Genomic DNA, 25301 nt, shown 5'->3' with positions numbered 1-25301 from the left:
TATGCGGTAGGACAACGTAATCTGGCGGTGAATTCCAATAGTACCCAGCCCCCAAGCACAGGAAATAGGACCGAAGCGCCGGTTTCATTGGTGTTTACATAACAAGCGGTTGATTAGTACGTCCAAGTTCATTGTACTTTGTGGTTTCTCCCCCACTCAAAGTGTTGAAATAAGCTGACGAGGGTCGTGCGATATCCGAGTGATCAAGTAGTGTACTGCGTTTGACCGGGACTCCAGCAAACACATGAAGAAATAATACATGCGCGCGAAGCGATACTACATTAGTCACGTGTACCCCTATAACCCCTGTACCGCCTAGATTGCCAGAATCCATCATTGAGGACATTCGAGTCAAGGTCCTTCGACTTTGCTAGCTTCGGTCTCTCGCACCCAGCACTTCTGGGTTTCCAGAGCTCATCGGACTGACCAAACAGAGTGAGATGCTCCCACATTCCTACGACAGGCATATTGACTCGCTGACCCCTCAGATGCAGCAGGAAATCGGCACTACAGTATCCCTTCGGTTGACACCACAGGTCCCTTCGTAGCAGAAGCCCTGGCCAGCAATCCTGTCTTGGAGGACTAAGTTGGATGGAGTCCGCGCGAGTTCCATCCTTCCCCGATCCCGTACTTGAACTCCCGAGCCACCGCAGTAATGCTTCACACAAGGTTCGTTTGTTTGCTGCACGATTCGTCTGAGAAGGCAAGTGCATGTCACGGTGGCTTGATAGTAGTTTGCAACAGAGTTATCTACATCAAGGTACCATTTTTGGTATTACTCACATAGACTGATGGAGCCTATATCCTAGCTTTTGACGTATAAAAAATGGATAATACCACGATGAAATCGAGCAGGGCACTTCCAAGGCGGCGAGGGCGGATACTTCGACCAGAAGTGAACTTGAAGCTTGTTAAACTTCTTAAACATCGGCTTGTGACGGATGCGTGACGCCGGAGTATGAAATAAAATAATGAAAGGGCTGTGTTGATTCACCAACATTCTCACGATTAGGAATTGCTCTAGTCACCGTCGAACACAACGAACGAGCCTTGCTTCCTCTCACAGACCCGTCGACGACGCCAGAGTGTTTCCGTGTACCGTAACTGCAAAGTGACGGACCCCAGCACTTCTAGTGCAGCTAAAAGGTGTGTGCGTAAATTTTGGTCCAATGATGAATAATAAATATCTTTTATCGGACTTTTCAGGTTCACAACTAACCTCCTGAACCGATATATTTCTGAATATGTGTCTAGGTTGGCAGCGGTGGGTATATAGCGACCTTGCTTTTGTGCGGCAGCCTGTGAGTACTTGAGAACCCGACGTGTTGCTTGCGTGTGCCGGCGATGTCGAGTGTGAGTGCGTGCGCCATCATTTACAGACGTTGGCAGAATGGACAACCCCCAACATTATCAACCCTTGTCGCATGCATTGATCCAGCCGACCCCCGCGCAGCAGATATACCCAGCGAATGGGTCGTATCACAGAAGCAGTGTTGCGGCAACGGCGGGCCATGTGGCGGGCACGCACCACCGCGAGGAGGAAGAGGAGGATGACGACGAGGACGAGGGCATGGTCGAAGACCACCTCCAGCAACGCGATGACAATCCCAGCCATAATTCCCCAAAACCCAAAGCATCAGGGTGTGTATTACCGTCCCCCCGTCGTCCCCCTTTACGATACTCCACTTCCGTATGGTATTCAAGTACTGATCGTTATGTTATGTGCTGCACTTGAAGTAGTCAACCATCGCGTGGGCATGCGTCGTCGTCGCAACAACAACTATCACAGCAAGAAACTGAGAAGCGTCGGCCAGGCCGTCCAAAAGGATCCAAGAACCGCAAAATCCGATCAACTTCGGGACCAACTCCTACACAACCCGGCTCGTCCTCGACACAGGTGCAGACGCTAAGTGCGAACTCGTCGACGGCGACCGCACCGCCGCAACTACCGGAAGTCAATGCACAGAATCAGCAGTACTACGAGTTCCAGTGGAGAGTGCTGAACCTGTGCGCCGAGTTCTATGGCGCCGCGGAGGAACTGGTGGTCAGCGATATTGTCAAAGATAAATTGAGCCGTTGGTTGATTTGTTGTGATCCTTAGAAAGGAACGCCCCCACTCGTCGTAGCACAATGCTACCAGATGGGTCCCGGGAGCAAGGTCGATCCCTTGGTTATGCTCAATGACGCGAAGCGCGTCTGCGATACGCTGGTAGGCATGAAATAGACGTTGTCTGAGATTCGCTGACGAAGGGCTGCAGCTAGCTAACCCATCGCGGCTAATCTCAAGCCCGCCACCACCAATGTACACTGTCATCCCCACCCTTTATCCGCCGCAGCCTATGCCAACTAACGCCTCTGCTGGACCCTCTAGTACTCCCGCTACCAACGGTGCACCGCCAGCTACCTCCCCTCCCACTGTCATCACCAACCCTCAATCTTTTGTCGTGTCTCTCGGCGCACAAGGCGCGTACCCACATTCTCCATACGCGCCCATATATGGCAGCCAATATGCCCCGTACTACCCGTACTCTTACCCACCGGGCACGGCGTATTTTTCCGCCCCTCCACAGCAGCCTGTCGCACCAGGTAATCCGGCCCCGACAACGAGCTCGCCTATACAGGTGCAGCCCCAACCGCCAGCGCAAGCACCACAAACACCCGCGCAACCGCAACCGCAACCACCCCAGCATCAGCCATCTCAGCCACCTCAGCCTCAATCGCAGCCACAGCATCAACCGCAGCAGCAATCGCAATCGCAATCACAGCAACCGAGCCAGTCTACGACACCTTCAGCAACGACCCCGACGATGACGTCGACTACCCCTTCGGGCATTTCGAACCCGACGATGATTACAGGCGTAGGTCCTGGCATGCAGGGGTCGTGGTCCGACGAAGAAGTGGACAGACTGCGGAGACTTGCGGAGGATAGCAAGAGTTACAATAGCGCGGGGGAAATTGACTGGGATTGGCTTTGTCGCCAATGGGGGCATGGCCGAACACGGTGAGTATCTGGGGGTGTTGCATCAAACCTAGAAATTCATGTTGCGCTGCAGACATCAAATACTCATAAAAGCGACGAGTCTCGGCCTGAAAGAGAGCACAGGTCGGGGCGTCAAGCGTCGGCGGGATACGGAAGCAGCGATGGAAGTCTCGTCGTCGTCTATACCCACAACGCCCCATACGGCAAATGCGAACATTCCTAGCAACATCCCCGGTCCCGATATCGCTGCTGCCTCGGCGTCGCCTGCCATGAGTCACGCGACCACTACGCCTACCGCGTCTCCCGCCATGCAAAATCAACCTCGCCCAGTTGCTCCTCCATCCAAGCTCCATAACTCATCCTCTCATTCGAAGTACTCTGCGACGACGAGTCCGTCGCTGCCATACCCCATGCCGCACGTTGCCTCGAGCAACGCGCCGGTGATCTCAACCGCACCCGGTGCGGTGGATAGCCAGCAGAGGATGAGCTACTATCGGCAGCAGAGGACGGGCAGCGAGCCGAAGCATTCTGCTCAGAGCGAGATGCCGCCGTCAAAACATCCGTTCATGTACCAACCCCCTTCCGGCTCGTCGAGGATGAAGGACAAGTAATGGTTGGTTGTTGTACGCCTACTAACCCCCGATGTTGTATTTGTGTTCGATCTATAGACGGTGTGCATGATGATACCCAGCTCGTTCGACTTTTGTATGTGCCCTCTAGCTATCCTAATTATTATTCGCTCTCGGCTACCTATCTTCTTGTAATGTTTCGACTTGGACGCTCGTGCTATTCTATCATCATTTTGTACTGCTACCACTAGAGGGAGCCAGACCCCACCAGACCCGCGTAGTATTCAATGTCTGCCCACCTTCAAAGTGTCACGCTTCGGCCCACTGACAAAATAATCTTATCACACGATCACGTGCCTCAGCTGCAAAAATCCAAATGGCATGATAATTCCCTTTGCCAACACTATATAAAGTGCAGGAGGCCGGCAGCTGTCCAGGAAGTCCCCGTCGCTGCCGCCGTCGTTAAGGATCCCGCCGCCCCCGCCCCCCATTCGAAGCGCACTCATGGATCTCATTCTCGAAGTTTGCGACCACCTATTTCTCGATCGGGTATGGGCGTCCCTCGTTCCCGTGTCCGCATTCGCTTCGAGCGCGCATACCTTCCAAACGTTGAACAGCTCGACAATTCTACCAGCCGTTGGGTCGTCGTCGACATGGACGCATTTCGTCTCGAAACTGCCGCACCCCCCGCTCCCTCTTGAAGAAATGGAAACAGTGTATGCCTCAGCACCGCTGGTGTCCGCATGGCCGCGCGACTACGTCCCCCGGCAGATACTCTCAATTCTTACCTTGACGTATATCGGAATACACGTCCTGTACTTCCTGTTCGCATGGCTATCCTACCGATTTATTTTCAATCATGAAATGATGAAGCACCCGCGTTTTCTGAAGAATCAAGTCAAGCTCGAAATACGGGCGAGCTTGAAGGCGTTCCCTGGCATGATCCTGTTGACGCTACCGTGGTTTCAAGGGGAAGTTATGGGGTACTCGAGGCTGTACGATAATGTGGAGGAGTATGGGTGGGGATTTTTGATTGCGAGCGTTCCATTGTGAGAGCTTAGGTTAAACGCTGTTGGGCTGTACTGATGGATTGCTTCCAGATATCTCCTCTTCACGGATTATCTGATCTACTGGATCCACCGTGGTCTTCATGCCCCTTTCGTGTACAAGCATGTTCACAAGCCCCACCACAAATGGCTGAGTGCGTCCCATTCTTTCTCCTGCTGAAACCCTCAAAGCTAATAGTGTACTCGATTAGTCCCCACGCCCTTCGCATCCCACGCGTTCCATCCACTTGACGGGTATTTACAGTCCATCCCTTACCACCTGTATATCTACCTCTTCCCCCTGCACCGCATTCTACACTTGGTCCTGTTTGTCCTCGTCAACATCTGGTCCATCTTTGTGAGTTCTGCTTTCCATATTTTACTCCGGATGTTCTGACCGAGTACGGCATGGTAGATCCATGATTCCGACATGATTACAGGGCATGCCCTGGAGAAGATCATAAACGGACCGGCGCACCATACACTGCATCATTTGTACTTCACCGTGAACTACGGCCAGGTGAGTTCTCGCGCTTGCTAAGTTAATGCGGCGATCCTAACAGGTTTCCTAGTACTTCACATGGGCTGATCGATGGTCTGGGTCGTATCGCCAGCCAGAGTCTTCGCTCGACCCACTCCTCGAAGTTAAGGCGCTGAATGCTGCTAAAGAGAAGGAAGCCCTTGGGAAAGCCCAGTGATAATCTCAACATGCTCACCTATTATTGTTATTGGGGGCGGATTTATGAAAAGGAAATGTACCTAGCTACTAATGCGACTGCTGTACTGCTGCACCAGCCCTACCTAGACGATTACTTTATCACGGAAATAAATATTGAACATACTTCATATGTGCAGGTTCCAGCAAGTTCCCGAGCGAGCCAGTGCTTATGGCTTGTTTGGTTCTGCTTGGCAGAAGATGACAGAAGACATTCCCCTTGACGCTTGCATCTGCGCTTCAACCACTTCCATCATGGATTCCTCTGATTCGCAACGCGGTGCAGAAGGCGCTCAACAGCCCACGACGATGGATGCGGGCAACGCACCCTCGACTGACGTTGGCACAATACCCCCTCCCAGCGAGCATCCCGATTCCAGACGCGACGCTATAGCGGTCGAGTTGCCGACTGTGGTCGACTTGAATGCGGCGAATATCCAAACTAGTAACGTAAATGCGACGCTTGAACGGCAGTCTGCACCGAGCTCCCTGCCAATGGCACACACCAGCGATGCCAACATGTCGGAGCCTAATCAAGGCCAACAGCCATCGTCGACGGGCAACGATAGTAGCATCAACGCAGACGACGGAATGGTGTTGGATAGCATGGAGGCCAGCAGTATCGACCCAGAAATGCCCCCTCTAGAACCTCTGCCCGCTCTATCTTCCAGCCTTACCCCAAACAGCGATGTTTCGACCCCACCAGTGTCAGGTACCTCGACTCCACAAAGAGCAAATAGACGACCGCGGGTAGAGGATGATGAGGATGCGGATAGAGACCGTAGGCACCCTTCGCAAAGAACTGGTAATGCACAAATCGCCCTCTCGTTGAACTCGGAAACCACTAATGGCCTCACGCTCGTGTTCCGTCATCCCTCATTGATAACTATGTCGGGCCATACACACATTATTGTAGGAGGACCTCAAATGCAAACACACTTCGGCGGCGTGCCTTTCACTCTCTTCGGCCATCACCATAACCTTCGCACTGGCACAGATAATAATAGCAGCGGGAACAGTAATCCTCAATCTATCCCAGGCTCTGATACTGCAGCGCCTACTGACTGGTTCTCACTGGCTGCCAATAGTCCCAATGGCGTCGCAATAACGTTCGATTTACTCCGTGGCGGCCCTCCTGTCGTGCGCCCTCTTGATGCTAATAACCGACCCGCACCCCAGGATCACGACCATGCTCATACACATCACGATCATCCCACACCGCCTTCTGCCGACCAGAGAGATACCTCCGGGCAGGCAAACGGTGGAAATACTAATGCGACTGCCAATCCTGCACCCCCGTCAGCGCCGCGACCCAATCTTCGGGACTCCTTCGCTCAAACCCAAGAGTTACTCAGACAGGTGAGGGCGATGACAGATGTCCTTACGACAGCGCTCGGTGCATTGGAAGGGGCCAGCGGCGAAGACAGGAGAAGGGGTAGGATGGTTGTACGAGGGCTAGAAGAAGTGCCGGAAGGCTTGGCTCAGAGAATGGATGCCTTGAAGACGCAAGGGGATGAGAGCGGTATGGGGGGATGTGCGATATGTTGGGACAGTCTTTTGGAGGATGCCGGCTTTGGTGCAGAGGCTGATCCTCAGGCAACGGCGCCCTTCGAAGCGGCACAAACTACAACTCCGAACCAAGGAGGGGCTGCGGCCACGTCCGGTGGAAGTGGCAGTCAAGCTGAGATTCCTCAACAGCCCGCTGGATCCTCGACGACGTCAGCCCCCCCTACTCCACTGACAACGACCGTACCTGAGGCAGATGAGGAACCATTACCAAAGATTGTTGTTCTACCATGTTCGCATGCCTTCCACGCATCTTGCTTGGTACCTTGGTTCTCGAAACCCATGAGAACGACGTGCCCTACTTGCCGATTCAACATCGACCCAGAGGGAATCATCTGGGGAATTGGACGAAGAGCAAGAGAACCAGCGGAAGGCGCTGCAGGGCCCGGCGGCATTGGCTTAGGAAACTTGGGGGGTATGGCGGGCATGCCATTTGGACCGTTCGCCCTTCCGCCTGGCTTCGTGCAAACTATGACAACAGATCAGGCAGGTGCTCCTCATGGCGCCCCACCCCCTCCAGCAGCCGGCCGCCCGCCATTGATGCTGAGTGTTAACGGAACTCAAGTGCCACTAGTGCTAGTAGATGGCGGTAATGGCCCAAATGCTAACGCAGGAGCTCAGAGGCGGTCGCAGTCCGTACCAAGGCGGCGTACCCAATCCCTTCCGCGTGAAGGCGCCCCCCAGTCTGCCACTACAGATAATATAGACGCACCTGCCGATAACAATGCGACTGCCAATGCCTGGGCACGGGGCCGAGGACTTCCTCAACTTCCACCAGGCGCTTCCAGAACTGTATACCACGCCCATCTCCCGATAGGCGGTGTCGACGTCGTATTTGATGTCATCCCTGTAGATGTTGGACGCGTCCCGGGACTAAGTCAGTTATCGCTAGCCATTGCTTGAGACGACTTACTAACAAACAATCTTGCAGATCCTCAACAACCACCGAGCGGTCAACCAGCAACTAACGAGCCTGCTGGTGACAACGCTCCTGGCCCTGAAGCACACGAGCACAATCATGTACATCATCATCATGTCCACACGCAGCATTTCCATCTCGACAATCATGTCATAGACATGGATTTCGGTGCTCCCGACGACTTCGCCATGGATTTGGATCTTGACTTGAGCAACATGGCCCAACAAGATACGCAAGATGCAGCATTCTTTGAAGCACTTAGAAATAGAGCATCGGATGGCGTTCTATCAAATACTCCGGCAAATGCCCCGCAGGCTAATCCCCAACCTGCTGCAGCAGTCAATAATATCAACACCGACAGTATACCACCCCAGGAACCGCAGCCAGCACCGCGTGCCCATCGCCGCCACCCTCGCGGCATGGGCATGGGTTTCCTACAGCAGTTATTTGGCAACCTGCTGCCAACGAGCAATCCTACTGTCCCCAATGCCTCCAATGCCACGAACGCAGGAGGTACGTCCCCGGCACCAGCTCCTGCCACTACAAATGCAAGCGCCGCTCCTCAAACCAGTCGAGCGTCGTCGGACCAACGGCAGTCCAATGGTAACAGTCCTCGCGGCTCGCTAGGCGATGTGATCATGCGCACGCTTGGAACAATGGCAAACCATGTTATGCCCGGCACGCCCACCAACTTAGCCACGCCAGGAGAGAACCAAGGGACATCCTCGATGCCACCTTCAGGTGCTAACATTCCCAATGAACTCCCTCCCCCACAGGTACAGCCCCAGGACGCCGAACAAGCTGCTGCGAATGGCTTGCCAGCTGGAGTACCAGCTCAGCTTGCGCAGGCGTTTGCCCCAGCTCCGAATAATCCAGGTGCCAACTCCGGTGATGCTCAGCGGCCACGAACGACAATTGACGAATTCGTCCAACGGTACGAGGCGTTACTTGGACCGCTCCCCCCTCTTCCCAGCTTCGAGGAAATGGCCAGAGAATACCAACCGCTCTTGGCCCGATTCGCACACCAGGGACAACCCCAAGCAGAAGCTCAGCCCACCTCCATTCCATCAGCAAACCCTCCAGGAACTACTGCAACGAACGCCCAAGCTGCGAACCCAACGCCATTTAGGTCCCTTGTTGACCTCTTCGGGATCCCTCCTGCTCAACCAGCGGCTGATGGTACCACCCAGCCAGCTGGTACTCAACGAGACCCTAATAGTCCCCCTAACATCCTCGATGGGTTCCCTTTGTTGGCAGGACTCCGTTCAAGGGCTGCTGGTCAACGCCCCTCCCTTCGTGAGACGAGGAAGTGGTCACCACCGCCGGCCCCTGGCGCGACCCTCCGTCAACGGGTAGAAAAGAAGGAAAAGGAAGCTGGCCTGCGTTGTGACGATGTCAGCTGTGGTGTAGGACCCTCAGACGAGGACCCTGTTGTGACGAAGACGATGAGCCAGTTGTCCATCCATTACCTTCCCGACCATCTACCCGCGACCGAAGTTGGCAGCAAAGTCTGCGAACACACCTTTCATCCTTCCTGTTTAGTCAGCGCAGAACGGATCGCTTCTCAAGGGCAGGATGAGCATGTGGAAGGTGATGAAGTAGCAGTTATATGTCCGATTTGCCGTCATGCTGGAGCCATATCAAAGGCGGACTGGGATCAAGGCGCGGCAGTCGTCTTGTAGTTTGTCCTTTCACATAATTGTACTTGTACTTCACGTTTAACTTGTTTCTTTTGTTACTCTTTTGCTACTCCCTGATTCCATACGGTATTACAAGTACACTATTTCAAGTACTCCAGATTCAGTCCCATTACTATCATGTGTTTCGCTGTGTTTTGCATACTATCGTTCCCATAGAACTTAAGATTTTATTCCAGACGCCTTTGTGGGAATATACCTCATCCCGTTTGCTCCGGGCTTGACATACATAAGAGATACATCTTTGGTCATTGAAAATCTACCCTGCAGACGGTTTGGCAAATCTGTGTGAAGTATGTACTTTCTAAGATCATATAAAGGGATCTATGGCAATGGATTGAACACAGGTATATACAGGTATTAAGCTCGAGGTGGTCCACAGAGGTTAACGAATGGAGGCAGATTGTAGGGGGGAGGTGGGTATTAACCACGGATAGATTATCTGTATGAGCTACTGATAGGTTTACATTGTAGAAATAAGAGGGAACCTATAAAGAAATGCAACACCATGTTTACTTCATTACTCCTTTCCTTTTATGTACATTCCCTTTCCGCTTTAGTATTAGCGCCTAGTATCAAGGCGCTCCCTATACCGGCTTCGAACCACAAGTATCCTGAGGTATGCAATCCATCGCTACACCGGTTATAATCTCGCATACTACTGTAGAGCCCTCGCTAGGTCGTCCGTTCTACAGAACCAACAGCCGGAATCTAGGAGATGGGCCATATTGGAGGGGCCCCCCATAATGTTGCAAGCGAAATCTGTGAAAGTTAACAGAGGCGCAGAATGTTCAACGAGGATGGGGTCCTTGTTTTACATAGTACGGTAGGAATATATGTACTTTGTGATCTTAGAGAAAAAAGATTAGCTCGAAGCATGAATACTTTAACTCCCTTGCTTCCAGTGTAGCGACATCCATTGTGAGCCACTAAGAATGCCTGGTGACAAAAGCGCGGGCTTTTGGGTCAAACCCCCAAAAGGAAGACAGCAGCGTACTTTACAATCCAACAATCTCCACGCCACGCAGGAGAAACCGTTAGAATAAATTAATGTACTGTAAAACAAGTATATCCAGCCTTCTACGCAAAACCGAGAGCACTACGAGTCTGAGTCAACCCGTCTAGCGTTAGGAATTGCTGCGCATCAAGCATCCTGTGTTCATGAACAGTTAGTTGATCAAAAACAAACAGATGCTTGACAACGTACAATGTGTTGACAAATCCTATCGCGCCGGGTAAGGTTCTGTTGAAAGCCTGCACGGAGGCAGCTATCGCAGGATCCAGGGCTGTCATCATTGATGACAGTGTAGTCAATTCAGGAATTTGACCGAGGCCTGAAAGACCACTGGCGACCTGTCTTTGTAAAAAGACCGTTGATTAAATATCAACAGAATCACGGTTTCGGAAACTTACTGTAGTCCATCCGCGTAGAAGACACTGATTTCGTCGTTGGTAGGGGAGTCAGTAGTCGACCCACTGCTGATGGGAGTTTGGGTGAAATCGCTGGTGGATGTTTGAAAGGCCGTAACCAATTGGGTAATTTGCGCTCCAATGGTGGCATCCGTAGCCCGCTCTTGGGCCTGGAGAGTAACTGCCGTCCAGGTCAGCAGGTGTTGAGGGTTAGGTACGGACAAACGCACGGATATTCGGAATTATGATGTGAATACTCTCGTCTAGACTGTCAACGACTTGCTCAATCTGAGCGTTGGTGTTGGTCGTCTGCCGTACTTCCAGCGGCTTGGCAAGGGCGGTGACCGCGACGAGTGCGAACAGAATGGGACGAGAGGCGAACATGATGGATGGGTACCTTAGCTGACTGGAGCTACGCAGCGTATGAAATCAGCCAAGCCTCGAAATATAAGGCCAAGCCCTGGGATTATAGTATTTTACCACATGGACGCAAAAGAATAGACACCTCCATCATCATTCATTGCTTGATGTCGTTCACGTCGCGTCTCGGCCGGCCATTGTATCCCACCCACGACATAACCAATCAAGGCCGCTGCGATTGAAGGCCAGGGTGGGAAACAGGGAAACAGCTTTACTGCTTAAGGACAGAGCCCCACATAACGTCGACCGAGTCTCATGGTCGTGGCAGTGAGCCAGAGTCGCGAGCGGGAGATAGTGAAAGAGACGCGTGATGCGTGTCACCCGGAGTGTCGCAGATACGGGCGGGCGTGTTATTTTTGTACATCCACCTCTCATTAAGCTTGCATCACTAACATTGTTCCCATCGATGTGACTCCGAGAAGATCTAGTTCTAGCCGAGGAAAAGGGACAGCACGCGTACCGTGTCGAGTGTCTGTTGCCTCGAAAGGTCTATCTGGGACAAGAAGCCTTCAGTTCTGGTCCACCTGAATGCTTAGTCTACTCATCGAGTCATTTGAACGTTAGGTAGAACTCCAACGCCGTGTGATCCAACTGTCCGGGGCTTGATGCTTATTCTCACCGCCGTCCTCCGTATTACGCGATACTCGGACTGCGTCGCACGATCGCTAGATTCCACGACTACGCGTCAATTCCGCCTGGGTCAATCAGCAACTCTATTTCACCAACCTTCCCACCGTCAACGCTGTTCCACGAGGTCTCCAAGTTCCGTACTCACCTAATACGCAATGACAACGCCGTTATTTCAATGGAGTAGCCATCAGAAATACCCATGCCTACTGCCATTTGTGTATCTGGCTGTTTATATTGTGTTACCAATATCGTCGGTGCCGGTGATTGATCTATGTTGGGATGATGGTAAGTGACAATGGTGGCCAATTGACGTACGCAAAAGTCTTGGCCGTCGCGCCCTATGCAATAACTCCCTTCGTGAATGGTCTTGGCTAGCAGACGACCCATGTGCCTTGTTTCGTCAAGTTCTGAGGACAATCATTGCCCCGAGGCGGTATAAAAGTGAGTCGTTTTTGCGGGTTTGTATCTCCAGCTTGCCGATCTCCTCGAATAGCATCGCAGACATGTTCTTCCGACCTTCACTCCTCGTCTCTGTCGCTGCCCTTCTGGTTTCGGTCGTCGCCTCACCCTTGCACCCAAGGCAGTCATCGAACACGAATCCAGCCATCTACCAGGCCATCTCTGTTCTGTCCCGACAGATTCATGTTAATATCCCGGAGCTAAGTAAGTGGTAGCCTACCTTGCATTACGAAGCCAACTGACCAGACGGTTGTGGGCAGATACGCTACAAGCTTCGGGGGGTGCCACTGATCTGACAGTTAGAAACGAACTCAATGAACTCACCGACGCTTTCACCCTCGCGGCAGCCACCATTACGAACACGGCTGTCAGTAGCGGCGACACGACGAATTTCCCGACGAACGACGACATCAGTATCACATACGCCGTAGCCCTTCAGTAAGTCCACCCGCGTGCGTAATGTTGCCAAAGTGACTCATGTGGTGTATTACAGACTGGTTGCTAGCACTGCTGCTGGATTGAAACAAGTCAATTCATTAACGACGTATACCACGATGATGTCCGACCTTGACCCAGCTATTGCTGCTTTGCACGTTGCTTTGAATCGGACGCTTCCCAATTCGATTAACCTCGTCCGTGTAATGTACGTTCTCCATCGTATCGGTCTTGGTCGCCCGAATGATTAATCTCCCTCGCTTCTAGGATGCTCGATGCCCAGCAATTCTTGACACAAGCAGGACTTACGCAGTCTCGTGCTTCTCTCGGATTTGCATGATTTAGAGTTTCTGCTATGTCATAGGATACAAAGAAGAGAATCAATTGCTTATTATACCCAAGTGTCCAGCGCACTTCGGCGATCGAAGGCGCGTCTCGCAGTGATCAATCGTCTCTCCTCCTGCCTGGGAGGACAGTTGCATTCCTGTGTTCTTCGGCATTAAGATGGCGCATTCGTTGAATCTTCTTGTATCTTGTCTCGTTGTTCCAATGCTGCCACGAAAGGCGAGCCATAACGCGAAATTGGATGCGGAAGACGCTTCTGAGCCTAAAAGTATGGCCTGGGTTACCTCGTTACTATACATTCTTTTGGACTGATCTGCGCAAGCCCTGACATGCCTTTTGGTATGGTGAACTCTAGAAGACAAGGGGTTAGAGTGTGCTCAGTGAACGTGGCACAGAACCTTTGTTCATCGTCGATGCAGGATGTTGCCTGTAAATCCTTGGGAGAATCCGTGCTTCTACGGCAAAAACAGGTATAGTGGGATGTACGGGTGCTCTTCTCCGGCCTTCGCCAAGCAGCGGGCCTCACAGGCTCCATAGGAATTGTGTACTCGGGAATTCGAGAAGCCAGTAATTCCCCCTGCCTGTGACAAGGTTCTTTTCCCAATATATGCACCCGCAGCGAACTGGTTCAAATTGCCGAAGCGGCGCATCACAACATGGGACGCGAGACCTCGCCGAATCCGACTATGCATAAAGTGGCATATACGAAGATACATCCACTGTACGTTAGCCTCAACGTGAAGGTGATTTGTATTGTACGCACCATGGCGCCGCTGCATCCACCGCCATGCTTCTTCTTGAGTGCTTCAGCGTTCACATTACAGAGGTTCTCTATGTGATTCCAACCTAATATGACTGAGGCGATGTCAAACCAGAAAGCGGTCAACCGCGATTTGATGACTATTTGAAGTTTGACGCGGACCCTGCACTCTACGAAGAATTGGATTTGATTTGTGTCTGGGAGCTCAAACACCGCTCATTTTTCTTGGGCACGGAGACCTTAGGTCACGATATGGAGATGATGGCGGTCAAGAAGAGAACCCTAAATTTGGGTCACGGGCGAGTCGTTCGGGTCGGAGCGCTTGTGTGCCACCACAGCGGTCCACTTGCGTCCACTGTCGCCCATCTCACCCCCTTGGGATTCTCCTTCAAATTGGCTTCATCTGCGGTCGTCGCCCAGCGCATCCGGGATGGGAACCTTGAAACAATCCCTGCGTAACCCCGCTCGTTATTAATGTACCATATTCTCTGGAAATGCTGCCCTTGATCCCCCCGCATTTCTGTGAACATTGCCCACGTCGAAACTCTCATGCCAGGCGTATTCTCGAAGCTACTCCCGGTCATTGGTAGTGCATATGGAGCTCAAATACGTACGTTTAATCTCTGTTACACGTCTTGCAAGTCAACTGACGGTATCCTCGCAGTGTTCGCGTCAATATTCGTCCCTCAGCACAACGACAAATTCTACGATCTCTGTGGTTCTGTGGGCTACCTATCGACCATAGGAATGTCACTGTATTTTCCGGCGTTGAAGGCGAAATATCTGGAAGGCACCCTGGCATCATTGCCCTCGATCTTGTCATTTGCACCTAGGCAAGTGTTGATAAGTGCTGCGCTGGGCCTATGGACGGCGCGGTTAGGGACATATCTTGCTTCAGTAAGTTCAAGAACGTCTTGGCGATGATTCCGGTGTTTCCACATATCAATTGGTATTTAGAGAGCTATCCAAGCCGGCGGCGACTCTCGGTTTGATGAGATAAAGATGCACCCAAGAAGATTCAGTTTCTATTGGGTTGCCCAAGGCGAGTTGCGGTGGCCTAGTCTCAAGCACAACTCCTTATTGAGATTCACAGCCACTTGGATCCTTCTCGTTGGATTGCCAGTCTACCTGTGCAACATTGCGCCGGTTGGTATTCATCCACCTCTAGGCACACGGGATTACGCCGCGATTGGTCTATTCGCCGGATCGTTCATCTTCGAGGTTGTGGCGGACATGCAGAAGCACTACTGGCGCAAAGCCAAAGATGCCAAGCAGCATGACGAGAAGTTCCTAACCTCTGGCCTTTGGGGCATCAGTAGACATCCGAAGTAAGTCTGCTTCCCCCCAAAGCATATCACGTCGTTTCTGATGCTCGAGAACAGCTACGTCGGTGAGATAGGCGTACAGACTGCCATATGGCTGCTTTCCACGTCTTCCCTTCAAGTGGCGTACTATCCACGGGGCATGGTCGCCCTAGCCATGGCAAGCCCTCTGTTCACATATTACATCCTCCGAAAGGTCGGTACTTCCTTTACGTCTCAACCGTTAGCCTACCTGCTCATCCATGCGCGTTTAGCTTTCGGGGGTGCCTCCTTTGGAAAGACAGGGGGATAAACGCTTTGGTTCTGACCCCAAGTGGCAAGATTACAAGCGGTACGTCGTAGTACACTGGGCGGTCCCCTTCATTGCTCACACTAATCCATGCCTAGAACCGTTCCGGTCTTCTGGCCTTGGGGAGGATACCAGGCATAACGGATCCCAATCATAATAACTTCGTCACTAGAGTCTTCACTGAATGCTATTCCAGTTCAATCAACCAGGGCTACGATTCTATGAGACAGTTGTGACATTATCCCATCATATATCAACCCATATCATATGTAAACGCGACCCATGCAGTGTCCTTGGTGTGTGTGTGACCAGATCTAAAAATACCTAATGCTCGCTCTAGATGACTAGCGTTCAAGCTTCAAGCATAGGTCATTTGAGGTCGCTTACTAGCTTCCTACATTCTTGGTGCCGAGAACGGGATCGGTCGCTGCATACTGGCGCGTATTGTCCGACATGCTCAACGCGATATCCGCTTCACAGAGGTCACCGGCCGCTTTCGAAGCGAGACATCATCCTATATCCTCACCGGTCAAATCTCTCCGTTTCTCGTCAAGCTCCATGTGCCTGACAAACTGATCACGCGCGTATAAAAGAAACAACATTTCGAGGTGAAAGTTTCGTTGAGGTTATTTCCTCTTCTTCGTTCTTCCAGCTAAAAGCCCACATTCCTTACAACCCCACATTCGTTCCACTATAATCGATTTCAGTAATGGAGTCCTTCTTTCTCTCTTTGGGCCTCGCGGCCTTGCTTTTGTCGGGTGCAGCAGCTCAGAAACCTGCGTGCGTACCTTTGCGGTTACTGGAGCTAGATTATAACACTGAAATCCCCAACGTCCCGCAGTTACCTCGGCGCTTTGCTCATAGAGCCCGGAGTCAACAACGGTACGTTCTCGCTTCTTGCATTCCCCTGTACCTACTCATCCGCTTCGTAGGCAAGTGCTTGACTGCCGCGTCCAATAACGATGGAGCCGTCGTCACCATTCAAGGCTGCACTGGTGCCGATGCACAAAAGTGGACCTTCGACGGCGGTTCTGTCAAAGTATTTGGGAACAAATGTCTTGATGTTACGGACGGTAGCACGGCCGATGGTGTCAAGCTGCAAATCTGGACCTGCAACGTTCCGAATGCGAACCAGCAATTCTTCTATACGGTAAAGCACATGAGGCGGCTTCGAGGTTTGGTCGGTCACTCACAATGTGATCCAGAGCGATTACCACCTCGCTTGGACCGACCATGGCAAATGCATGGATCTCACAGACGGCAACCAAAGCGATGGGAATCGAGTGCGTCGCTCGTGGCTATCATGTGCCTCCTCTCACAGTTGTTTGCCAGATCCAACTCTGGGCGTGCAGCGGCGCGAACCCAAACCAAGTGTGGAACACGGGATACATGGCGAATGCCCTTCCCCAAACCTCTGAGAGCGGCCAAAGCGGCACGAACAACTGTGGCACCGGAAGTTCTCAAACATCCCAGTGCCAAACCGCTTGGATTAAGTGAGTACTTGAACTACCATCGTTGTCTTTCTCCATGAATTAATCACTCTTCTCCAGCGACGTGGATGATTTCTGCCTGTGGGCCCCACCCAACCCAGGCAGTACCATTGGTGACACAGAGCGCGAAGAGGTTGCTTGGTGTACGAAATCCGGCCGAGGAGCTCGTACAATGCCCGCTGGCACGTTGACAGGCGTCCACTTCGTGAAGACTCCGGACTACGTGCAAGTGACAGGTGTAGGAGACTTCACCAAAATCAACATTAGACGCGGCGATCAGTAAGTTCCCCGAGCTGCACATCATTCTAACAATTGTGACTTGGCGTCTGTAGAGGTGGAGAATTGGACCCGCACGGCGCTGACGGTAATGGCAACCCTATCGGTGGCTTGGTCTTCGGCAACACGTTCGGTGCAGCTAGGCAGTATCATGAATGGACATCGTTCATTTCCGACACTGAGTTCTGCTTCCGTGCATGCATAGGCCCCAACGCTGCCCGGAATTGTCAGCACATCTACGATGTCATGGGTTGCTTCTGGGTAATTCTATGACACTCTTTGTAGTATCAATACTAACCAATATGATTAGAACATGCCCGCCAATTACGATGCCGGCACTTTCGAATCTTGTGATGCTGATGATGAGTACGCAAGAAATGCCATTCCTTCGTCAGGACGATATTGACTTGAATCACAGTTTGCCTATGGGTGTTTACGGTACATCAACATGGTAAGCGAACGTACCTTGCTATGTATTACGCGCTGGGCTTGATCATGACACACTTTAGGTTCCAAGGTGTCAATCCGACACCACCAGCCCATCCAGCCGCTTCCTCTTCTAATTGCCGCACAATCCCGACTGTTACCGCCTCCCCAGCGAGACGCCGTAGGGACAACGGTGCCTTCGAACGCGAGTTCTCAGGTCGCGATGCCTTTGGAGTCTTTCCCACCCCAGCTCCCTAAATTCGCAACAGATGTCAAGTGACATAGCACACATGGGGTTTCTGTACAACATAGAATACTCATGCATGATGAAGTAGCACCCGTCGTTTAGTTTTATTAATACACACAGCTTGAGTTCTCCGGAGCTATATATGAGCGCCTTTATATCCCGTGCCCTTACTTGAACTTGAACTACCTATTAGTCCAGTTCAGAGCCTTAAGCATGTCTAAGATCTCTGCAAGTTTTTCATGCCAATGTTTGATATCCTCAGCGGCCCAAGTGATGGATGAGACTCCATGGCAGCATGCCCCGATAATGACTGAGGTGCGTAGAAGTCCCGTGGTGCGGCTAATCATCGTCAAGAATTCTGACTCGGGCTTAGAAATGTTCAGCTTCCGGCGTAAACAAATGAAAATGGCGGACGCCTATCATTATGAAACTTGCTGTAATACAATAAAACTATGGAGCAGTATGCGGGTGATAGAAGTTGTAAGCTAGGATAGTTGCAGTCGTCGCGTCGCGTCAGTCGTCAGGCCTTCAGAACCAGGGGTTGGACGCGTCGACGGAATTCGACCTTTATCGCTATTGTCCGTGCCAACATGCCCACCGCACAGCTTTTTTTGTAGCTCGCATTCCAACTGGCCGATCTTGTAGAAACTTGGTGGAATGTTTTATATTGACAATATCCACGCGACACATTTGAACGATGCCGCCAGCTCGCTGAACTGCAATTTGCACCCAAATGCAAAGAACTATTTTGCTACCTGCGTCGCGAGGATATAGACGACGAAGGGACCCTAAGTTTTTTACCAAGGTTGATAGTATCTGTGCTCACTTCAACTGATTTTTCGGCGATTTGTGGGACAGAGCATGGGCGGCAAAGAAAGATTTTGCATTAGGGGGTCCACTTTGGTGGCGCAGGAATAGTATGCGGGTCCGGTTTGGAGAGTAGACTGTCACATGATCTACTAATTTGGCTCCGCAGTCTGAATCTTGACTCCTCCTAGGGGAGGGGGGGTTAAAACGTTACCGTTTTAACGCTCTCTTTCGAGTACGATATTTTCAATCGTTATCCTCGAAACGACAAGACTGGCCCGCCAGGCTACCTCTTAAGGACACCGACACTTTGGCCCTCGTTGCAAACTCTAATAACCTCACACACACACATATATCGGTCATGCCCTACACCATGAATATATCAGGTATATAAGTCCCGTAACCCGATAACACCAGGCTAATTAACGGTCTTCATCCAGCTAGCGACTATCCCATCAAATCTGTAAAGGTCTACAAATCAAAGGCTGAAATTGTTCGCAGATTCAAATTGGAGCTCAAGGTAAACCGATGTTAGTTATGGGACTGCTTCTGCGACTAACATAAACCAATGTTTGTAGTCAGACCAGAATAAGATTGAGATCGTAAATCTCCCCAGCGACGTTGTCAGAGACTCGGTCAGAGTCAGTGGCTTAGCGAACGCTCGTCTTTATGACGTTGTGTGTACGATCAGAACCTCTCGCGACGCTGAAGATACGGTCCTTGAATCCATACGTCTCCTTCAGGTAAAGAAGGTCGAATTAGAGGGCCAGAAGAATGTCAGGCAGGCGGAAGCCGACCTCTTGGTCAGCTGGGCTAAGGGCGTGACCGCGGAGCACGTTGCGTATGGCGACATGCCCGCCTTTCTACAGAATTTTGTATCACAGGGCAAAGACAATCTCGAGGCCGTGACCAACATCAGCGAGGAGATTATTACCATCGACCGTCAGATCCAGCGTCTTAAGGATGAGAAAGAACTGAGGAAGGGGTCAACGAACGCCAAGGTTGTGGTGGTCATCGGCGCCCAGGGGCAGCAATCTGTGTCGTTTGATCTGACATACGGTAGGTCTCCGATTTCTTGCCAGTGGTGATCTATACACCTAACGCTCTTTGGCTAGCTGTAACAAATGCTTCATGGTCGCCGACCTACGAGCTTCATGCATCAATGGAGGTCGGGCAACCCACCACTCTCCATTACCGTGCACAAGTCACTCAAAGCACTGGAGAGGACTGGGTAGATGCTCCTCTAACTTTGAGCGTCACAGGAACTGGCGGTATATCTCATACAATTCCAACCTTGCTTCCGTTGAAAATCAGGCCTGCCTTTAAGCCAGTCGGAGGCAATCAGTTCAGTGCCCCGCCTCCATTCGGCCTTAGTATGGCGCAATCCAACGCGCCTCAGCCTGCAGTATTTGGTCAATCATCAAACCTATTCGGCACGCCTGCAGCGCCTCAAGCCCCGAGCGCTGGATTATTCGGTTCGGCGGCGCACCCAACCCAAGCGTTCGGCGCGTCTGGGGGGAGGGACAAAGCCGTACCCGCTTCACGTTCTGAAGCGGAACTTCAAGAATATGTCGATATCAACCCATTCGGGGACGACATACCCAGCGAACCATCGAAACCAACGACGGTCGCCTCAGAGTCTCCATTATCGATATCCTTCGCTATCGAAGGGCAAACCACTATCCCCACTGATGGACTGAAACATCAAGTGCCCATTGCCATCTTACCTGTCGGCGTGGAGTTTTCGCACATCGCGGTACCTCGTATAAGACCAGCTGTATACATCCAGGTCAGTGGCGTTCTTCTCCGTCTGACTGTACGTTCTCTCATCTTGAGATTAGTGTCGCGTTACAAACACTTCTGAATACCGCTGGCTCGCTGGAAATGTGAGCGTGATATTAGAAGGAAACCATGTCTCTAGTGTGTACATTCAAGTAAGCAGCACTTTCACCATGATTCGAATGATTCGAGAACGTGGATTCTGAATGTTTTGCTATTCAGGGAGTTAGTGTTGGAAAATCCTTTGACTGCACGTTAGGAGTCGATTCGGCCATGAAAGTGAACTACGAAAAGAAGAGCGTCGTCTCCAAAACGGCAGAAAGATCCTTCGCCGAACAGATCAGCATCGCAACCTGCACTACCAAAGTTACCATTTCGAACAGTCATAAATACGATGTCCCTAGACTTCTTGTTCGAGAGTGCCTCCCACTATCTTCACCCGATCAAGAGGTCAAGGTCGTTTTGAAATCGCCTGCCGAGCTAGCAGACGCAAAAGACAAGGAAGAGGTCGAGGTCCGGGATGGTCTCAAGGTGATGTGGTCTCCAGTCGTGGATGGGAAAGGAGGTGAGAAAGATGGCATGTTCGAGTGGCGTTCCTCCGTCAAGGCGGGCGGAGAGATTATCTTGGACGCAAATTGGGAGGTCAGGACTCCGAATGGGAAATGGGTGGAATACTCCGATCCCCAATGGGCCCAGTAATTCAGATTCTACGGATAATATTGCAGGTTGCCGCCATCGGTCGGATTCGCTTTGTAGCTAGTACAATCAAATGACACAGGATGGACATTATGAGTCTTAGCGAGAGGGAGTTGGACCTTAACCGTATTGCCCCAACACCCGGAGCGCTTCGGCTCAACCACAACGTGGAGGGCCTGCAAGTATATATGGCAGCGTGCTGACCCATGCAGGTCAGTCTCCACCCTCTGAAGATCTGCCAAACTTCTGAGATATTTCTTGCGGTATGCCAGTGGTAGTGGGTAGTTTGAGTAGAGTATTGTTGACTCTGTCGGTCCTTGTGTTGTCAGTCACTGGGCAAACCCCTGCGTGTGTACACTCTCCACTACTGCCACGCGGATAATTGACTCACAAGCCGCCTTGCTAGTTACCAGGGATCGCTCCTTCTGAGACCAGGGAACAACAATGGTCAGTGGTCACTTCTGGGGCGTTAGGCCATGGTCGTTAATCCATCTCGACACTTGCAGGACAGTGTCTTACCGCCACATCGAACGTAGATGCCGCGCCTGTTGTCATTCAACCATGCATTGGCGGCGACAGTCAATCTTGGGTCTTTAATGGCGGATCAGTGACAATTTTCGGTGGTACTAAATGTCTCGATGCCCCCGGTGGAAACACAGCGGACGGAGCACAAATGCAAATATGGACCTGCCAACCTAACAATCCAAATCAGCAGTGGTCTTACACTGCAAGTACTTCCCGTCTTCGATGCCTGTAGCTAATGTCGAACATAGTTCGATTACCGCCTTGCCTGGACGAATCAAGGAAAATGTCTTGACCTTCCTGGGGGGATCTCTAGCGACGATACACGTGTACGTTCTCGCTTGCTTTACTTCCCGATTCAGCCACAGAACGGACCACCAGATTCAAACATGGGAGTGTCAAGACGGCAACCCGAACCAGGTGTGGAACACTGGCTACTTGTCGTCTGCGCTACCTGAGAAATCGGAAATCGGCCAAAGTGGCATCAATAACTGCGGTGCAAGTAACAGCCAGGATTCGCAGTGTCAGACTGCTTGGATCAAGTACGTTTCCGAGATCATTTGACTTGTTATGGGACTGCTAACCTCTGGGTTGTCGATCGAAGTGATGTAGACGATTTTTGCTTATTCGCACCTCCTTCTCCGGACTCTGTCATCGGCGACACTGAACGTATCGAGGTGTCGTGGTGCACAAAGGCAGGCCGGGGGACTCGACTAATACCAGATGGAACGCTTCAAGGAGTACATTTTGTGAAGACCCAGGATTACGTTCAAATAACTGGAACGGGGGACTTCACTAGAATCAATATCAGAGGCGGAGACGCGTACGTGGTGTTTCAGGGATATATTCGAGCTAGTCCTTACGCGATCAAACTAGCGGGGGTGAGCTTGATCCTCATGGTGCAGATGGTGCGTCTTCGCCATGCGCTACAGCATGCTTCAATTATTATTAACATGCTATATGACAGGCAACGGAAACCCTGGTGAGTTCTGCCGTCTGATTTGAGGAGGCTTTGGTCTGATCCTCCCTAAGTTGGAGGCCTCGTCTTTGGGAACTCTTTCGGCCAAGCTCTGCAATACCACGAGTGGACCCTTTTTATTTCTTCTAGCGAGTTTTGCTTCCGCGCCTGTGTAGGTCCAAACGCCGCGAGGAATTGCCAGCACATTTACGACGTTATGGGATGCTTCTGGGTCCGTGATCCTTCTCCATCATACTTTCTCCGACTTACAGTCTTGGTGTAGAACATGCCTGGGAACTACGATTCAGGTGTATTTGAGTCTTGTCAAGGTGACAATACGTAAGTATTTAGAAGCGCTCGCTTTACGCATTTGTTTACATGATGGTCAGAGAACCCATGGGCGTATATGGGACGTCAACCTGGTGTGTTTATTTTTTGTTGTGCATCGAAGGGATGCTAAACGTTAAACCGCCTGGCTTCCTTAGGTTCCAAGGAGTTGACCCGACACCTGGACCACACACCGCGGGGCCTTCGTCGAGTTGCCGCACTATCCCAACTGTCAGTGTCACCAACCTAAGGCGCCGCTTAGATAGTGTAGTTGAGAGGCGAAAAGTCCGTTTCCATCCCTGATTTGCTTCGCAGTCTGCAGCATGTAGATAATTGGACTTGTATTTTTAGGAGTTTTAAGGAGGGAGATGTAGATAAGATTAGATTTCAATATCATGCTCCGTCTCCGGCTATTAGGCTCAGAATTATCCTGCTCCTGCCAGTACCACACTCTGCTGCATCTACGCCCGTTCATCTGGTCCCCACCGTGTTGTTTCTTTCGTGGACGACTGGGACGATCAATCCGAGCAGAATCACATCGTAAAGCCTACAAAACCCGTTCTATACCCACATATATTATTGGCACGTAACGGTGCCCTTGATGCCCATTCCCTCATATCAAGTAACCTGGTAGAATGTCTGCACTAGATGCAAAACTTGCCGCAGCTCTCTCATCTCGAGAGCAACGCCAAATTCGACGAAGACTTCCCGATCCAACTTCCTCTTCCGACTCATCCAGCTTGATCGACTTCAGCACGAATGACTATCTCTCCTTTTCCTCATCGCCCATGCTACGTGATCGCTTCCTATCTGTGCTCTCCGAGGCTCCAGATATACTCGGTTCCGGAGGCTCTAGGCTCCTGGTGAATGGCCAAGCCCACAATCAGCTTGAAGCACGTCTAGCGCACTTCTTTGGCTCCCCGACGGCATTACTCTTCAATTCGGGATTCGATGCCAACGCGGGGTTCTTTGCTTGCATTCCACAGCAGGGGGATGTCGTGGTGTACGATGAATATATCCATGCATCGGTGCATGACGGTGTGCGTGCGTCGCGTGCCAAAAACGCGCAATTCTCCTTCAGTCATAACTGTATCATTTCCCTGCGAAAGCTCCTGCTTAGACTCATAGATGAGCGGCCGAGTTTAGTAGATGGTACATGCAGCTTATTCCTAGCCGTGGAAAGCCTGTACAGTATGGACGGAACGTTCGCACCTCTGGCCGAGATCGTAGAACTGTTTGACCAGTATTTCCCGAGGGGAAACGCTCATCTCGTCGTCGATGAGGCTCACGCGACTGGAATCTACGGTCCACAAGGCAGAGGCAGAGTTGCACAGCTGGGGTTGGAAGACAAAGTGCTGGCCCGTCTGCACACTTTCGGCAAGGCGTTAGCAGCTACAGGCGGTATGATGTCTATCCTTGTGGTCCTTTTATGAACCTGACGGCTGTATCCTTGTATAGCTGTATTGCTCACGAACATTCTTATCCGGGACTATCTCCTAAACTATGCACGCCCCTTGATCTATACCACGTCGTTGAGCAACGCCAATATAATCGCGGCTAGCTGTTCGTTCGATATGTTGGAAAATGGTCTCGCACATAAGGTAACCAATCACCATCGTCTTTGAACCGCTCACTTACGTTGTTCTTCGGTGTAGCTTGCTAACGATCTCTTCGGCCTCGTTGCTCACTTCCATGAAATACTTCGCCCTCGCCTAGCTTCTATCCCCCAGGACTTACTCGCCCTCCCGTTCCATCTTCAGCATCCCCTTCAGGGTAATTCGTCTGGATTACTTTCGCCCATCATTCCCATTATGACCTCCCAACCCCGCCCTCTCTCTGCTTACCTACTAAACCTGGGCATGAATGCCCGTCCAATTACGTGGCCAACCGTCCCTAAAGGCAAGGACCGTGTTCGGGTCTGCCTGCATGCAGGCAACACACGGCAGGATGTTGAGATGCTAGCCGAAGGCATGCTAAATTGGGCAGAAAGCGTTCTACTAGAAGCCAAACAAAAAAGGAAGGCGAAACTTCGCCATCAAGTTAACGGTGCATTTACCGTTCTCCTAGAATCTAAACTCTGATATAGAGTTTATGTAAAATAACAATGTACGTGGCTCGAGTAGCAGGCGACGCTCGCGGGCGCGATTTAATTAAAAGCATAGATCTCGGTAGATGAACGGCGGATTGGCTCGGATTGGGCATATGTTAAGC

At 51.4% G+C, this 25301-nt stretch overlaps 10 protein-coding genes across 10 annotated transcripts; 9 read left to right on the top strand and 1 right to left on the bottom strand.

Moving 5' to 3' along the window:
- Positions 1 to 1390: 1390 nt before the first annotated feature.
- PC9H_009891 (uncharacterized protein) lies at positions 1391 to 3591 on the top strand (the record flags this gene model as incomplete). Its single annotated transcript, XM_036779388.1, has 5 exons — positions 1391 to 1641; positions 1741 to 2044; positions 2102 to 2209; positions 2259 to 3001; positions 3054 to 3591. 5 exons carry the CDS (start codon positions 1391 to 1393, stop codon positions 3589 to 3591), a joined length of 1944 nt encoding a protein of 647 aa, XP_036628777.1.
- Positions 3592 to 4053: 462 nt separating this feature from the next.
- On the top strand, positions 4054 to 5293 carry ERG3 (c-5 sterol desaturase; the record flags this gene model as incomplete). The annotated part of the gene is made up of 5 exons (XM_036779387.1): positions 4054 to 4598; positions 4650 to 4750; positions 4808 to 4953; positions 5011 to 5115; positions 5168 to 5293. 5 exons carry the CDS (start codon positions 4054 to 4056, stop codon positions 5291 to 5293), a joined length of 1023 nt encoding a protein of 340 aa, XP_036628776.1.
- Positions 5294 to 5565: 272 nt separating this feature from the next.
- Positions 5566 to 9477, top strand: PC9H_009889 (uncharacterized protein; the record flags this gene model as incomplete). The annotated part of the gene is made up of 2 exons (XM_036779386.1): positions 5566 to 7753; positions 7808 to 9477. 2 exons carry the CDS (start codon positions 5566 to 5568, stop codon positions 9475 to 9477), a joined length of 3858 nt encoding a protein of 1285 aa, XP_036628775.1.
- A 1095-nt stretch (positions 9478 to 10572) lies between these two features.
- On the bottom strand, positions 10573 to 11286 carry PC9H_009888 (uncharacterized protein; the record flags this gene model as incomplete). Its single annotated transcript, XM_036779385.1, has 4 exons — positions 10573 to 10645; positions 10700 to 10849; positions 10906 to 11083; positions 11133 to 11286. The coding sequence occupies 4 exons, from the start codon at positions 11284 to 11286 to the stop codon at positions 10573 to 10575; spliced, it is 555 nt and encodes a 184-aa protein (XP_036628774.1).
- A 1169-nt stretch (positions 11287 to 12455) lies between these two features.
- Positions 12456 to 13186, top strand: PC9H_009887 (uncharacterized protein; the record flags this gene model as incomplete). The annotated part of the gene is made up of 4 exons (XM_036779384.1): positions 12456 to 12615; positions 12672 to 12849; positions 12905 to 13054; positions 13114 to 13186. The coding sequence occupies 4 exons, from the start codon at positions 12456 to 12458 to the stop codon at positions 13184 to 13186; spliced, it is 561 nt and encodes a 186-aa protein (XP_036628773.1).
- A 1314-nt stretch (positions 13187 to 14500) lies between these two features.
- Positions 14501 to 15703, top strand: PC9H_009886 (uncharacterized protein; the record flags this gene model as incomplete). Its single annotated transcript, XM_036779383.1, has 7 exons — positions 14501 to 14561; positions 14616 to 14848; positions 14909 to 14993; positions 15045 to 15279; positions 15334 to 15469; positions 15528 to 15604; positions 15661 to 15703. 7 exons carry the CDS (start codon positions 14501 to 14503, stop codon positions 15701 to 15703), a joined length of 870 nt encoding a protein of 289 aa, XP_036628772.1.
- Positions 15704 to 16271: 568 nt separating this feature from the next.
- On the top strand, positions 16272 to 18012 carry PC9H_009885 (uncharacterized protein; the record flags this gene model as incomplete). Its single annotated transcript, XM_036779382.1, has 10 exons — positions 16272 to 16342; positions 16404 to 16444; positions 16495 to 16712; positions 16768 to 16845; positions 16895 to 17055; positions 17113 to 17331; positions 17385 to 17589; positions 17639 to 17694; positions 17747 to 17779; positions 17838 to 18012. The coding sequence occupies 10 exons, from the start codon at positions 16272 to 16274 to the stop codon at positions 18010 to 18012; spliced, it is 1257 nt and encodes a 418-aa protein (XP_036628771.1).
- A 1157-nt stretch (positions 18013 to 19169) lies between these two features.
- Positions 19170 to 21286, top strand: PC9H_009884 (uncharacterized protein; the record flags this gene model as incomplete). Its single annotated transcript, XM_036779381.1, has 6 exons — positions 19170 to 19194; positions 19249 to 19328; positions 19387 to 19867; positions 19924 to 20597; positions 20650 to 20742; positions 20810 to 21286. 6 exons carry the CDS (start codon positions 19170 to 19172, stop codon positions 21284 to 21286), a joined length of 1830 nt encoding a protein of 609 aa, XP_036628770.1.
- A 635-nt stretch (positions 21287 to 21921) lies between these two features.
- On the top strand, positions 21922 to 23393 carry PC9H_009883 (uncharacterized protein; the record flags this gene model as incomplete). The annotated part of the gene is made up of 10 exons (XM_036779380.1): positions 21922 to 22014; positions 22057 to 22134; positions 22187 to 22347; positions 22410 to 22628; positions 22682 to 22713; positions 22773 to 22787; positions 22838 to 22995; positions 23047 to 23102; positions 23153 to 23185; positions 23249 to 23393. The coding sequence occupies 10 exons, from the start codon at positions 21922 to 21924 to the stop codon at positions 23391 to 23393; spliced, it is 990 nt and encodes a 329-aa protein (XP_036628769.1).
- Positions 23394 to 23725: 332 nt separating this feature from the next.
- PC9H_009882 (uncharacterized protein) lies at positions 23726 to 25171 on the top strand (the record flags this gene model as incomplete). The annotated part of the gene is made up of 3 exons (XM_036779379.1): positions 23726 to 24491; positions 24549 to 24691; positions 24746 to 25171. 3 exons carry the CDS (start codon positions 23726 to 23728, stop codon positions 25169 to 25171), a joined length of 1335 nt encoding a protein of 444 aa, XP_036628768.1.
- Positions 25172 to 25301: the final 130 nt, after the last annotated feature.

Source organism: Pleurotus ostreatus (assembly GCF_014466165.1).
Source record: "Pleurotus ostreatus strain PC9 chromosome Unknown scaffold_7, whole genome shotgun sequence".
In the NCBI taxonomy this organism is placed as follows: Eukaryota; Fungi; Basidiomycota; class Agaricomycetes; order Agaricales; family Pleurotaceae; genus Pleurotus; species Pleurotus ostreatus.
Note: the sequence above shows the minus strand (reverse complement) of the source record. Positions and strands in the feature narration are given on the sequence as shown.